The 14,881-nt window shown below is 41.3% G+C and overlaps 3 protein-coding genes across 4 annotated transcripts; 1 reads left to right on the top strand and 2 right to left on the bottom strand.

Moving 5' to 3' along the window:
- Positions 1-405: 405 nt before the first annotated feature.
- On the top strand, positions 406-2,960 carry rab19 (RAB19, member RAS oncogene family). 2 transcript variants are annotated; one of them, XM_076089827.1, is made up of 4 exons: positions 406-506; positions 1,136-1,324; positions 1,741-1,924; positions 2,686-2,960. In XM_076089827.1, exons 1-4 carry the CDS (start codon positions 456-458, stop codon positions 2,958-2,960), a joined length of 699 nt encoding a protein of 232 aa, XP_075945942.1. In that variant the 5' UTR covers positions 406-455. The 2 variants fall into 2 exon arrangements, with proteins under 2 accessions (XP_075945942.1, XP_075945941.1); XM_076089826.1 differs by having other exon boundaries at positions 456-515; positions 1,145-1,324.
- Positions 2,961-3,276: 316 nt separating this feature from the next.
- Positions 3,277-7,388, bottom strand: hdhd5 (haloacid dehalogenase like hydrolase domain containing 5). The gene is made up of 8 exons (XM_076088804.1): positions 7,029-7,388; positions 6,397-6,612; positions 6,178-6,290; positions 5,579-5,672; positions 5,461-5,494; positions 5,168-5,342; positions 4,900-5,088; positions 3,277-4,759 (listed from the first exon to the last, which is right to left on the bottom strand). The coding sequence occupies exons 1-8, from the start codon at positions 7,137-7,139 to the stop codon at positions 4,372-4,374; spliced, it is 1,320 nt and encodes a 439-aa protein (XP_075944919.1). The 5' UTR covers positions 7,140-7,388; the 3' UTR covers positions 3,277-4,371.
- Positions 7,389-8,837: 1,449 nt separating this feature from the next.
- ccdc77 (coiled-coil domain containing 77) lies at positions 8,838-14,657 on the bottom strand. The gene is made up of 12 exons (XM_076088805.1): positions 14,588-14,657; positions 13,914-13,962; positions 13,393-13,579; positions 13,155-13,297; positions 12,089-12,185; positions 11,815-11,905; positions 11,425-11,513; positions 11,188-11,336; positions 10,802-11,063; positions 10,552-10,677; positions 10,269-10,421; positions 8,838-9,987 (listed from the first exon to the last, which is right to left on the bottom strand). The coding sequence occupies exons 2-12, from the start codon at positions 13,946-13,948 to the stop codon at positions 9,841-9,843; spliced, it is 1,479 nt and encodes a 492-aa protein (XP_075944920.1). The 5' UTR covers positions 13,949-13,962; positions 14,588-14,657; the 3' UTR covers positions 8,838-9,840.
- Positions 14,658-14,881: the final 224 nt, after the last annotated feature.

A 14,881-nucleotide genomic window follows, 5' to 3' on the forward strand; every position in this document is an offset into this window, starting at 1 on the left:
AACAGTGTAGGACCTTTTTAAATGTACAAATAACATTCTGGGGTCCAAAGGACAGCTGTTAAGACAAATGTCAAGTGTTTACATTCTGTCAGGAGAAATTAAATTGCAGGAGCAGTTTAAGCTGTTTGCTCGGGGCTGTTTGCACACTGAGCCTTGAAAGCAAAACCTGTCTTCATAAAGATATATGAAACTCAACAGTCAACCTCCAGCACTGTCTGGGTACCTCTAACTCTAAACTGGTAGAGTTAGAGGTCTAACTAAAATGGTAAGTCATAACCAGTTAGTTAAAAAACCAACGAGAGCTGAGTGTCTAACTTTATCACATCTACATTCCAGAGCCAGTAACTTTGGTAGTGAACAATGTTTCAGGTCATTGAGTTTTATTTCTTCCTCTTCCAGGTATTGTGTCCTATTACGGAGCCTGAATAGAAAAAGCCAAAAACCCATATCCCAAGATGCAGTGGTGCAGGTGGGCTGGCAGTTGGAGATCACACCTACCAAGACAGGTAAGGGGCGTGTCTATCTATAATAACCGTAGAATGGAGGTGAAAGGTGTAGAGGGCAGAAAGAGTGACAGTCTACAGGGCAGCAGTGCAGACTAAACTTCAGTTCAAGACTTCAAGATCGTGTCCGATTGTGTGGCGTTGACATGGAAACAAGCACAGGATGAAGAAACACTACTTTTTGGATGCTGACTTTTACTTCCAGGAAAAAAGGGATTTGAATCCTCTGCTATGGGATACTTAAGTTGATTTTGAAGTTGTTTTCTGTCGTTTGCAGAGTAGAGTTTGTGAATGAGGTTAAAAATGACAGAAGAAGCAAGCTGTTGGAAAAAAAAAACTGGGTTTAACAGTGAGACTATTTTAGGATTTCAAGTGTTTTTTTAATCTCCGACTGGGACAACTACCTGCGGATCACACATATTCAGCTGGAGCCGCATGAACTGTTATACTACAGCTGCTGATTAGCCTCCTTCTCTGACAAGGATGCTGTTCCTGTAAATGCTCTCAGTTTTTTATTGACACAACTTAGAAGGAGCCAGTTCTGTTGCATAGAGGCACAAAGGTCTTGGATCTAGTATTTCAGCCTCTTTGTGTGTTTTTAGTGTATACATATTCCTCCTTCCACCATGCAGCCCGCAGAGCCGGAGATTGAGGAGTCTTTCGACTTCCTTTTCAAAATCATCCTGGTTGGGGACTCGGATGTGGGGAAGACCTGTGTGGTCCAGAGCTTCAAATCTGGCATATTCATCGCGAAGCAGCAAAACACCATCGGTGTGGATTTTACTGTTCGCACCCTGGACATTGATGGCAAGAAGGTGAAGGTAGGTGACATGCACTCTGCTCTTGCATTCCACATACATTAGCGATCATTGAATTTAATCATGGGTATGTTTTTTTATACATTAACAAAAGCATGATTAGAGGTGTTATGTACTTTCTCTTATCTTAAAGTATACACTCCCCTTTCTTGCTTCAGTTGATCAGCAGTTTTTCTTTTAGAGAAGGAGGAGTGGTTGACTGCTTCCTTCAATTGACATCATCTGTGTGTTAGCTTTCTGGGTGTGTTCATTTGTTAACTGCATGGATGTGTTGTTAAGGTAAACGGTTTGGAGTTCTGTACACATAAGCATGGTTTAAAAAGGACTTCCCAGCATGTCTGAATAACTTGCACTTAACTCACACTTTGTAACCATTTAAGTCATATTGGATTGAGTTGTGTGTTGTGTTGTTATTGCAGATGCAGGTGTGGGACACTGCAGGACAGGAGCGCTTTCGCACCATAACTCAAAGCTACTACCGCAGTGCCCACGGGGCCTTGGTGGCCTATGACATCACACGCCGCAGCACATTTGAATCTGTTTCCCAATGGATCAGGGAGGTGGAGCAGTTTGGAGCGTCCAGCGTGGTACTGATCCTCATCGGTAAGCAGAGTGAAAATTAGATGGTCGGCCAGTAAACCCTAAATCCTCGACTGTAGGACACGATACACCAGTGGTTCCCAACCTATTTATTCTGACGGACAGTCTGCAACTATTTTGACCATTTATAAACTGTCTTTTATCAACTAAAAACCTGCTTGATCATTCGATGGTTTCATCCTTTACATCAATTGTAAACTGAATATGTTTGGATTTTGGACTGTTGGTCTGTTGAGCTAAAACAGGTCCAGGGACCCCCAGGGTTGTGTGGCAGTCTGTCGGAGGGTCTGTGAAATTACGCTCTATTATTAAAAGGTGCATATCTACAGATTGGGACCATTTGTACCAATAACACAAGAATGTTATGCCTAAAAGTTTAGAGAACCCCTGGATTAAATGATGTGTCAATAGACAGACTATCAAAATAGTATAAATAATTGTTAATTATCAATTAATCGTCATTTTTCAAGCAAAAATGCTGAACAGTATCTGGTTCCAGCTTCTCAAATATGAGGATTTGATGCTTTGTCGTATATGATAGTGAACTCAATAATTTGGGGGTTTGTACTGCTGGTCGGACAAAACAAGCAATATCAATACATCACACCGGGATCTGGTAAACTGTGAAAAATGTCGGTAGATTGAGAAATAATTATTCACAATTGATATCATTTTATAGACGGAACGATAAATTTAGAAAGTGTCAGATTTTGATGATATCGATTGATAACTTTGTGCACGTCCTGCTCTGTTTATCCTTGCAGGTAATAAGTCAGACCTTCAAGATCAGAGGCAGGTGTTGTTCGAGGATGCGTGCACGCTGGCAGAAAACAACGGTGTGCTGGCTGCTCTGGAAACCTCAGCCAAGGAGGCCCAGAACGTGGAGGCGGCCTTCATCCTCATGGCCCGGGAGCTGCTGGCACGCAACGGCATGACCATCGTAGACGAGATTTCCCAAGACTCTTCTCAATTCATGCTGAGTAACAGCTCCCACACGGTCCATGGCACCGGGTCTTCGGATAAGAAGTGCGGTTGCTGAGCAGACTGAAGTAGGAGCACGTTGTTAAAGACTTGTTTGAAAAATAGTGTCTGCAGTTTAGGAGAAAGTATACATGTCGCATTGTGTGTGTGTGTGAACGTTTTGTACATATTTTGACCTTTAATATTTATACAGTTTGTAGGATTAGTAACAGTTTTTAAATGGCGGTTGCTTCTCAAACGTGTTTTGTGATATTCTCCCGAGGATAAGAGCTGCTGAATGTGATAGCGACCTCAGCATTACAAACCGCACCTCTGCTGGACGACTCTGCACTAAGATGTACTTACAGTATGCAGAATGTTTTCACATGACAAGGTTGTGTGTCTTTTATCCTTTTTAATTGTTCTTTCACTCAGTGTGGTTTTTTTCAGTACATTACCAGAGTTCCACAGTTTTATCTGACAATTTAAGTCACCTGCAAATCCTACATTATTATACCCGTCAGTTAGAAATATAACAAACCTGCACCGTGTGACATGTTCACTGGTGCTACAACTGTAAGTCTTTAATTACAAACATTCACATAAACTATTCATAACATTTTCATTACTTTAAACATTTGACAGAAAAATAGCACCTTTTTCAAGTTTTGTTGTAACTGTGGTACTTTTTCAATTTCACAAATTAAAATTAAATTAAAATGACCGTACCCTTGATTGAGGCTTGAATCTGAACTGAACTGAAACTTGGCAAATTAACGTGATCAGCATTAGTGGTTACGCACTCGCCCCGTCTTAAAAACACATCAAGCTGAAATATGAGAGCAGTAAAAACAAACAGCAGGACTGGTCTGGTGAAGACCTGCTGGCGGGGTTGTATATTTTTCCAAAGGCAAGATGACCCAGTTAGGTAGACGGTTGTGCAAATAATAAAATCCATCTTTCTCTCTAGAGAACATGTGTCACAGACAAACCATCAGATGTGTCTTTATAGAGCTGGATTAATCTGAATGTCATCCAGTTTAAATTTGACCCATGTCTCTCATCCATGAACTGACAGATACTATATAAAAGTCTGATTGCAGTAAAAATGCATGTAATTCAACACCTAGACTTCTTCACAATCCATGTGCTTTAAAAAAAGAGAAAACTGTCGTGCAAAGGCAAGAAAGGACGCAACGTCCCTCTTGATAAACTGAGTCCTTAACATACAGTTTATAAGTAGGGCCATTAGGAACAGTGATGTGTTGTTCATAATAATAAAAAATAACAAATAGTGCAGCAGTTTGTGACACATTACCATGCCTGACCGACTTAAAATGGGTGTAACTTTAATATATTTAGTGTTAAAACTGCATATTGTTGCATTTTGCCGCTGATTCTATGGCACTTTGTGAAAATCTCGTAGAACAAGCCACTGAAACAGCTCCATCTGCCCTGAGATAACCAGGGGCATGGACAAGTACAAAGTCCTACTCCAGAGGCCAGCCTTCCTGCTGAAACACCAGCTCCACCGCGTCCTTCACATCCTCCACCACGAAGGACGGCTGCGTGAGGCTGGGGTCGAAGCGGAAGTCCCTGTGCCCGTGAAAGACGTGCTGCTCCGAGGGCAGCTCCTGCTGGTCTCGGCTGTACACTCCCGTGCACACCAGGATGGAGCTGCACCCCTCTGGGAGGTCCTCCTCTGCCCCGAACACGACCGACGCTCCGCCCAGTTCTGCCGATGTCATTTTTGTTTCTGCCAAGGGACCTACACCTCCTCCGCCAGTCTTAGCCTGCATCTGGGCCTTGGACCGCTGGGAAGCCTGAAGGTAGTGGTTGTAGAGGTTGGCGCCATATATGTCAGACATGGTGTTATCACTATAAAAAGAGATGGAGTGACAACACAATTAAAAAGGAGCTCTTTCTTCAAATCAACATTTTTGTGTTAAAAGGACAAACGGTACGATTCTGACGTGTAGAATGTGTGTATAAAATCAAGAGACGGCCGAGTCCCTCACCCTATTGCGTACAGCCTCTTCACAGGTGTGGTCCAGCCGAGTCTCTCGGCCTGCTGACTAATCAGCAGCTCAGCGTAGTTATAAGTCACCACGCTGGGTTTACCGATCAGAGCCTCGTACTTCAGGTCGTAGCCTGTGACCTTCTTGTACAGGTTCTCTAAGCACACCAGGAAGATGCCGTGACCAAACCTATGAGGCGGGGACATTTAGTATAATAACACTTTCAATATTGTTTCAGGGTGTGTATTTTTTTTGATATACACTGTACCTGGGATTCTTGGCCTCGGCCATCCACAGCAGGTCCATGTTACAGGCCAGGACCGGGATGTGAGGGTACCGCATCGAACTCCAGGCATCGTCTGGGTTCCCATTGGTGTGGAGCACGTCAACGATAAGCTGGAGGTTGGTCTCCCATCTGATTGGCTCACCAAATAAGATGACAGCTGTGGGAACAAACAGGCAAAGAAAGAAAGAACATCAAAGACAGCCATACCTGTGTTCTTTCTAAATTGATAATCAATTATTACGTATTACACTTGTTGACTGTGTGTGGACACGTACCGTCTATTGGTGGTAAGCCTTTGCTGGAGGGAATCTGTAAGACATTATACCAACTGATTAAGATGTCTCACTCATCCGGAGCTGAGCATAACCTGGCTTCAACATTAACACTTCTTACGCTGTCTTTGGGCCTTCTGTCGTGATCTACGACATCTAGAAGAGAATATGCCTCTCTCAGCATATCTATGGTAACAACATCCTGGAAGCCAAGGCTGAGGTTTGGTGGGTTAAAGTCAAACACAGATGAGCCAGAGTGATGAGCCCCAAATCACAAATGAAGGAAACACTTCTGTCTAACAAAAGAGTCACGGATATCACCTGATTTTGAGGGGATTTTTTTCATTCTATAATTTGTTTCCTGAGTTTAACTTACTACATGTCTACATACATTAGGAAGACGTCAACCACTGGGTGATTCATAGATTTGTTTAGAAAAGAAAGTAAGAATAAAATCCAAGGTTTTAAATACCCACACTTGAATTAATAACAAACCCACCAATCCGTCATGACAAATTACAAAATAGAGGCAAATAATCTGTGAAAGGGCCTCACTGAGTCGGTTGGACAGCAAAGGGAACAAAGGGTGCAAAGATTAAATACTGATAACGAAATAGAGCATGAACAAAATGACACTGAATAAACAGAACATGCACACTTTGAGGTCAACATCCAGAGGGAGAGCAGAAAAGCAGGCTCCCTGATTTTAACACAGGATACTTGTGTGCGACCTCCTCGATGGGGCCCTGTCCCGACACCAGCACACGCATTTTGTGGAACTGGGTGAACATTCGCAAAGGACTGTGGGACAGCACCACCTGGTCTGGAGACACCTGAGAAATAAAAAAAAAAAAGATTGATGTCGGAGAAGAAAAAACAAGACAAAGCAAGACGAGGACACCTACAATGATTGTTTGAAAGATTTAAATGTACATTTACCTCCACCTCCAGCAAGTGGGACAGATGCTCCGCTTTGGTCTGCCTCATGCAGTTCCCAGCATTGGTGACAAACACCACAGGCACCTTGTATTTCCCATTGCTGTCCACCAGGTTCCTAAAGCACTGCTTGGCTGCAGGGATCAGCGTCCTGCCCCGCACCAGCACACCATCGATGTCAAAGAGGAGCCCGAAGGAGCCGGAGCCCTGAGGAGGGAGCTGGGCCACAGAAGGGGGCAACATGGGGTTGTTCATTAACGTGCTGCTACAGGTCAAGCACTCATTATCTCGTCCTTTCAGACACAGGGAACCGCGTGAGACTTTGTTCCCAGACTGTGTCAGTTACACAGCACACTTTTATTGGGGCAGATAACTCATTGATGAGCGGATGAATAAGATAGTAATAACTGAGGTTGTGCCACCATGTAACCATTCCTGCGTGTGTGCGGCTGTGATTCGTTTTAAACATGTTGATCTATAAATGTCTTTCCTGCTGTTACACGTCTCAACCTTTCAACACTGAGGTTGGAAACAAACAAGTACAACGGCTGTTACAGTGCATGTCATTTTCTTAACTTTGTCTTCATTCATCCTTAACATAAATTGAATAAAGTTTGAAAATAGCGTCCACTTACATGGCTATAATATCGTGAGGTCGAAGGCGAGGTGTTTACTTGTTTAGCTGCTCCCTCACAGCTTGATTTCAGCAGCTGCCAACCAGTTCTCAGAGACCGTATTCTCTGCATGTCTTGTGACACTTGTGTTTTCAAGCAGGCGGGTAAACAAAAGACAGAGCTGAGCTAGCGTTAGCTGAGCTAGCGTTAGCTGAGCTACTGGTAACTGTCTACTTACGACAGAAGAACTGGGTCATGGTATCTCAACCTGTAAGAGTCTGCATTCAACTCTGTGATATCTCCTCACGTGTAGCTGCCATCATTCAAGAGCGACCTCTGATGACAACGACTGAGCATGCGCAGAGCCGGTTACTTACCGGAAACACTGCACGTTTGAGTGTGATCGGAGTTTTTGGAGAAATTAAAGTGAATTTAATCTCATTTAACATCCTTCACAACTGAAACACACATTTTAGTTTTCTAAATTATAAACGGAATCTAAGACTCTCTGTAGGATGTCATAGTACAACATATGGCGTGTAAAGTAACGTAGTAATATTCATAAATAACAAAATAGTCAGATGAAATTGATTTAATTGTAAATGTGTGATTTAATTGTTTATTTAATTACATTTATTTAAATTCATTAATTAAGTTTTTCTTGAAAGATGTCCTATGTTTTTATAAACCTATATAATTCATAAATAGGTATGATAGACTACCTTTATTTTTTATGAAAACAAATGTTACTACATTTTTGAACATAGTACGATGTGCCTCTATTTCCGTGTTGAATTAATTCCTTTATTCACTATTTTTGTCCTTTATTGCCTTTTTCCTTTTTATTTTATATTTCCTTTAATGCAAATTGACTGTGCCGTCTATTGGCACTGTTTTACTCTTGGGTTATAACAAACTGCAACTATGTTTTGATCAGGTTTCGATTGATATTGTTAAAAAGGTCAGCACCACTTGGACTATTCCATCTCCAATTCCTCTCATAGTGGTATGTTCCACCTTCATGGTCTCCCCAGTGTAGTTCAGATCACAGGAGTTTATCCTGAGTTCAAGTCGTTAGGCCAATTAAGCCTAAAACGGACGTTACTGCCTTTGAAAGACTGTTGTTTACTACCATTGAACTGTAAATACATCAAGATACATGTTACTATGAATAATGTATAGTATATTCATCCCTTTTTAGGTAAATATGGCTCCTTTTTTCATTTCCTCTGCTGCTGGTCATCCTAATTAGCTTCCACCTGTGTAGAGCCTGCTGTCTGTTTCTGTGTTAATTCATTTGTAACTCGTTATATTGCTGTAATCATATTTCACTAAGTTTTGTCAGATACTATGACCGTACATAAGCATGTGTTGTATTCACAAGCTATGGTATCCCACTTTTATAGCTAACGTTTGTTATCTTGACTTTTAATTGCTGTCTAGCTGTTATTCCCTTTCATGGGATCATTTTGTGTATCTGGCACCATTGTGGCCCCTTAGCTCCACCTTGTGGCAGTGTTATGCATAGCGGTGCATCGCTCAGTTCCTTACGATGCCTGTTTCTATTTTGTTCTATTCCTTTTTGCAGAAACCACACACACACGCACACACACATTCTCATAACACAAACTATATGAAGGGTATTCCTGTACACGCTGTCAAGCCAAACTCAGCTATAAAGTGTTTCTAACTGAAACTGCTGATTTGACCAGTGACTTCAGTGGTGGGTGATGGTTTCCCACATATATAATGCATGTTTAGTTTAGTACTAAAATGACACCTCAGAAGGATTTTAGAACACCTTAGTGGGAAAAAAACAGTGAGATGAGGTACCATACTCATTAGCTTTTTATAGTCAACTTAAAAAGTAGTGTTTAAAGTACAGAAATCAAAGGAATTATGCCCTTCCATATTATAACTGCTCATCACAACAGATTTTATGTTTTGTTTTTTTCCAGAGAAAACAAAATGTTTGTTAGCAATGAATAATAAGAAGCACACAGAAGAAAAACAAAGAGGGTAAGCAGATACCGCTTATAGTTTGTTAAATACAATATCTGTGCACCATTCTGTTAATCATAAACATATGCAGGCAGTAGGCATACTAATAATCACAATACATTACTAACTACAGTATGATAGAGTAGTAATTAACCCGTGTAACTTCTCCTGACTGTAGCTTGTAGGAATATTTAATATGTTGAGTCGAGTGTCTTACCATTTTACATTTGCCTATTGTGTTAAGTTCCGTAAAAATATATTTAGTTTACAGAATAACAGGAGCTAAAATAAAGAGAAACACTTTAATTTATGAAAACAAATTGAGTTAATTCACTGAAGAAGTGCTGCCAGTTTCACAGGTACCACCATGATATAATGTAACTGGAGCAGGAATGAACTAAAATACAGTATCTATTAGACATGCTAATAAAATAAAATGCATGCTGGCTGAATTTAGCATGTAGCTGCTTCAGTTATAGCGTCCCGATTCTGTGCATGCTATCTCACTATCAAACGGTCATGGCTTAGTGGGACACGATAGAACAGATCCATCGTTAACGTTATTCAGAACACCTGTGCTTTTCCTGCTGTGACAAGTCAAGATGTCTGCTGTGAAGAAGCCATAGGCTATTGGCAGAATTCATTCTGTAAAGAATGTTCATTAATTCAAAATTGTTGTAGCAAAAGCTCTTTATTAGTTCAAAGAACAAAATAGAAATAACATTAACTCTAAGTTTCAGTACTATACACAGCGACACAAACATTCTCGACCGCGATAAACCTCCCATCGATTGTCCTTGATAGGTAGACAGTAGACGCCACAGTCCAGTCCTCAGCTGAATCTCAGCTCGTTTTCCAGCCCATAGATCTTAGCCTTCAGCGCCATCAGCTCACCCTGAACCTTCTTTGTCCGGCCGTTGGTCTGGCGTACCTCATGCAGAATGGCTAAGTCCTGGTTGGGCCCGATATTAAGAGTAACCTGAAACAGTGGATACATAAACACCAGGTTACACGTTATAACTGTGATATCAGCAGTATGCAAGGCTGGAGGAGACGATTATTTCTCATTTTGTTGTCTTTAAATAATAACTTATGATAGATTGACATCACATATTTTCGGTGTTCATTATTTAAAAGAAAGAAAAAGAGCTCAAACCACATGTGTTAAAATCACAAAATAATTTACCCATGACCAGGACAAACGCATGTAATGTTAGAAAAAATTAAGACACTAGTTAACCATTTGTAAAGTCTTTTTACCTTGAGGAGTTGTTTTTCTACATCTTTGAATTTCTGTCTGAGGTGCTTCAGATCCGTCTTGAAGCCCCCCACCTCCATAGCCCTCCTCTTCTCCAGCGCCTCATAGCGCCGAGTCATCAGCTGAAGACGCTTGGCCATTTTGTCAGAACGCTCCTGCACACATTCAGATTTAGTAAGACGCACAACATCAACATCAAGAAACTCTGGGATCGCCATAAAATATGAACAATCAGAGATGTGTGCGAGGATTTTACAGACATGAGCATCAGTCCAACCACGGTACCGTAAATATTTCCCTGCCCACATCCCCTTCCTCTCTGATTTGGGAGAGTTCTGTCTCCAATGTAATGCACTGCTCCCTGTACATCTCTGCCAGTCGGTGGGCTTGCTTCAGATCCTCTTGCATTGCCTGATGATGGTTAATTTAAATAAGGTAAATAAAAAAAACTCAAGCAAACAACCCAAAACAAAAAGAGCTTTGATATCTACATTACATATAAGTTTTTAGTTCTTTTAGAATAAAACAATATTACTTTAAGCTCCTCCTTGTGTGTCTGCTGTAGCTCTGGCTGAGGCCGGGAGAGGAGCAGGGCTGTGCTGCTGCTGGGTTGCCACGTCCGGCCCAGCTCTGCGCCAGCAGATCCAGTCTTCCTCAGACGGTTGTGGCAGGAGTCCAGATCCCTCAGCAGCCGGTCCTTCTCCACCATCCAGCCCTTCTCATGAGCTCGCGTGTCAAACTTAAGCTGTAAGAAATCTCTGGTGCTCTCATACAACAGGTTCTGGGTTCGCTGGAGCCTGAGGTGTCAAAAGCGAGAAGAGGTGCGAGTTATACATTGAGAGGAAAAGGGAGCGGAAGGAGCATCGTTCCTAAAATACACTAGGTAGTTGAGTCGTGAATAACTAAAAAACGCAGACGCACTTGTCAGTCGTAGCTGTGATTCGCTCCTGATCTCTCTGTCGTTGTGCCTGTGCCTCCTCTGTTTGAATCCGTCGATCCTCCAGCAGACACTCTACCTGCTCTTTAGCCAGACGGGTCTGTTCCTCCATCTGAGCCTGCAGAGCCTCCACCTGGAAACACGAGCCACAAAAATAATAGCTTGCTCCACTCATCACAAAAACCGTAGACAGGAGAGGCAAGGAGAAAAACGTGTCCTACCTGTAGCAACAACGTCTGCTTATCACTCTTGTATTGTTCCAGGCTCTCTCCATTTAGCCCGTCTGCTGATTTTGTTCTCTTGCTGCTCTCTGCTTAAACAGACATGAAATCAGGGTGGCACAATGTCTGTCTGGAGCAATTACTCATAATTTTGCTTGTCTACTAAGGGCCCTCTTGTCAAATTTCACAAGAAACATTGCTTCCTGTGTTTGAGTTTCACTAAACAGGAAACATTAACAGATCAGATACTGACATTATTCAAAAAAAGTACAACAGCAGTGTTGACACCTTTTATTAAGGAACACAACAAAATATTTAATGATCCTCAAATTTTTCTTAAATCGTTAAGACAAAAATAAAAATATGAAATAAAGAAAAGCATTTGCAAACCTTTCCTGGTTGCAGCAGGTCTCAACTTCGTTGGCCTTAGGTTGAGATTTTCCTCCAATCGGGACTCAGCGTTCTTCTGTGTGACAGTGACCTGAAATATAGAATGAATTAACAATGAAACAAACTTTTTTTATGTCTCATGGAAAAATGTAGGTAGAACTGATCACATTAACTCTCTTCCATTTAGGTGTGCCAGCCAATGCAGCATTTATTAAGGTGATTAATTGCCAAGACGTCTGCTGTGAGGAAAGTTTATGATGAAGAAAACATGGACCTTGTGAGGAGGCTCCCGGTGGAAATATGTGATCTCTCCTGCATCAGGACCCACCAGGGCAAGAAGGTGCTGGATTTTCTTCCTGTCCTCCAACTCTCTGTACAACAGTAAGTTGGGTAAAATAGTTGTGTGTACAGAAGTGCAATACTGAAGACAGATATTAAAAGGCGCCGAGCACCCACACCGGTGTTTTCCTTTAATCTGACTGATTACACCTCAGCTTGTACATGGCTACACAATCGCATGAAGAAAAAACACATGTATGGATGAATCATGGGTGTGTACAGGCTTTAAATAATATGCAGCAGTATGTCCAATGGTAGACAATCATATAGGCCAGTTATCTATTACTATTAACATCTAATTGGCCTTTTCTAAACAGCAAGCATTTTTAATTTGTCATATGAGGAAAGGCACAGGTATAACTACTAGGGTTGCAATAACATTCATGGTAGAAACGTTTTATGAGAGTTACTGGTAATAAAATGGAAATATAGAGGTTATCTGCTCAGGCTGTATTTACCATGCCATATGCAGATAGAAACTAACATTTTACTATATCATCAGCAGACACAATCCAATAATTTGCCAAATAAATTCATTCATTTTAGGTTACTAGCTAGTACTTAAATTTCAGCCAACAATGTGGGATTTGTGCAAACTTGGGGCAAACTAGTTTATAAAATTGTTTTAGAATAAAGAACGATTGGAAATACATAAATTAAGACTCCTCAATAAGTATAATAAGTATCAATCAATCAACCTACAGCGCAGTGCCCACATTAATAATCAATCACTATTTAAAGGTACATTGTAATTTTAAATTTCAAAGCTGAACTTCCCTTGGAGATTTTCCAACTCTGATAACTACTAAGATTAATGATGGCTCTATTCTATTGAAGTGTCCCAGTAACCCTTGTCAGTAATCACACATGCACAATAGCAGGGGCATGGATCTGGAACACATAGATAGAAAGAAGCCCCTATTTATGGTATTAACTACACCTGTGCTTTTCCTGCATTCACATGTCTACATATCCGGGTTCATCATCAACCGTGCACCAACCTGATCTTTAGTCTGTCATTTTCTGCATAAAGCCGAAGAGACTGTTCTCTCTCTTGGAAAAGGTAGACCTGCATGTCACTCAGAGCGTTTTGCAGCTCTGCAATCTCTCCCTCACGCTGTCGTACTTCACACTGCAATTTATGCTGAGAGGATATCAAGGTTGGAGAGAGGATCAGTTAAAACATACTCTGGTGTACCTGAAAAACAACATCACATACGACTCCGAGCTGTGCCTCACCTGGTCGCCTGTGATGCCTTTGTACTTGTCGAGCATCTGCAGCAGGTCCTCGTGTTCTCCGTCAAACTGGGCAATCTTCTCTCTGTAGAACTCGAGCAGCTCCCTGGAAGGACGCAGGTACGCTAGCCGCTCATGGATGGGGGGAAGTGGGGAGTCAGGTTCTCGACCAGGGGTACGAATGTTGGCTCTGTAGTATAATAAAAAAAGACTTTACTAAGACTCAACTATAAGGCCCGTGGTATCTTTTAACATATTTTATCCTGTGCATATTTTATCCTGTCTGTGGTATATTTGAGAAACGGCAAGACATTAAAATAAATGATTACCCAGGCATTTAAACCCACTTAAGGAGTGAGACTAATTCCATGTGGGATAAGACTTAGGACTGTAACAGTGGGGGACCATACTGACAATCAGTCTAAGCATAAATCAGGGAGATTACAGTTAAAAGCATTACATCTTTATCACCATGGACACTCAGTACGTTTCTCTCCTCTGTCTGTCCTCCTGTTGAAGCTTACCTGTGTGGCGTTGCATCTTTTGTTGGCGACGCCATCCCAGCACACAACACTGACAACATAAGTAAAAAAAAAAAATAGTGACTTGTCATCAATAGTGCACAAATGGTTTGTGATTAGATATCACGTACTTTCTGCAAAAAGAGGCCACTCAGACAAAGCTTTTGCAAAATGCATGCAAGTACAGAGACGTCAGCTTGGAGAGCCCCTGTGAGCAATCATTATATAGCTTCATACTGAAACATTTAAAGCAAAAGCCCAGTCCAAAACTGTTAGTATAATGTAAAAGTTAACAGTAACTTTGACATGAAGAAAGGCTCCACCGTGTGTTTCAGTGTGCATGGGTTGGGCGCCAGGGGGAGCGGGACGTTTGAAAACAAAGTCTACTAACGTTATTCTCAGAAGTATAGCGTTACACATTTTACCGCTTTAACACAGGCATAATACAACTCGACCCAGGTGGACAGACTGAAGTTGTAACGTTAATTCATGAGAATGACAAAATTCCTGTCGCAAAGCAAATTTGCTACAACGTCTTTCATATTTGATATATTTACAGGTGAAACTTCAGAGGTAGCTAAAATAAAGTCGACACATAACAGGACAACAACATAGCGATCATAAATGTGTCTCTGGCGTGTTTGCCAAACACACTACCGTTAATATATGTTACATACCTTCTGTCTTTCTAAACGCACAACTGTTTGGTCGTTACTATCGAGCTTTTGAAACCCGGAAGTCCCGCCTCTTTGTCTTCTTCGTTGAAATAATTATGTTTATATTCCCACCAGCGACATGCGGTGTTGTGGAGTGTCATGAAACAATTAATAAAACAACCACACCATTATTAAAGTCAGTTATGAGGCATTTAAGGTAAGTGATGTTGGATATTTTTCACAATTAAAGCAACAGTTAATCATTACATATGATGGTCAGGGAATATCTGTGATACAGATATATTCTAGTTCAAC

This window comes from Anarhichas minor, unplaced genomic scaffold (genome assembly GCF_050575085.1).
Source record: "Anarhichas minor isolate MPS153535 unplaced genomic scaffold, ASM5057508v1 ptg000011l, whole genome shotgun sequence".
In the NCBI taxonomy this organism is placed as follows: Eukaryota; Metazoa; Chordata; class Actinopteri; order Perciformes; family Anarhichadidae; genus Anarhichas; species Anarhichas minor.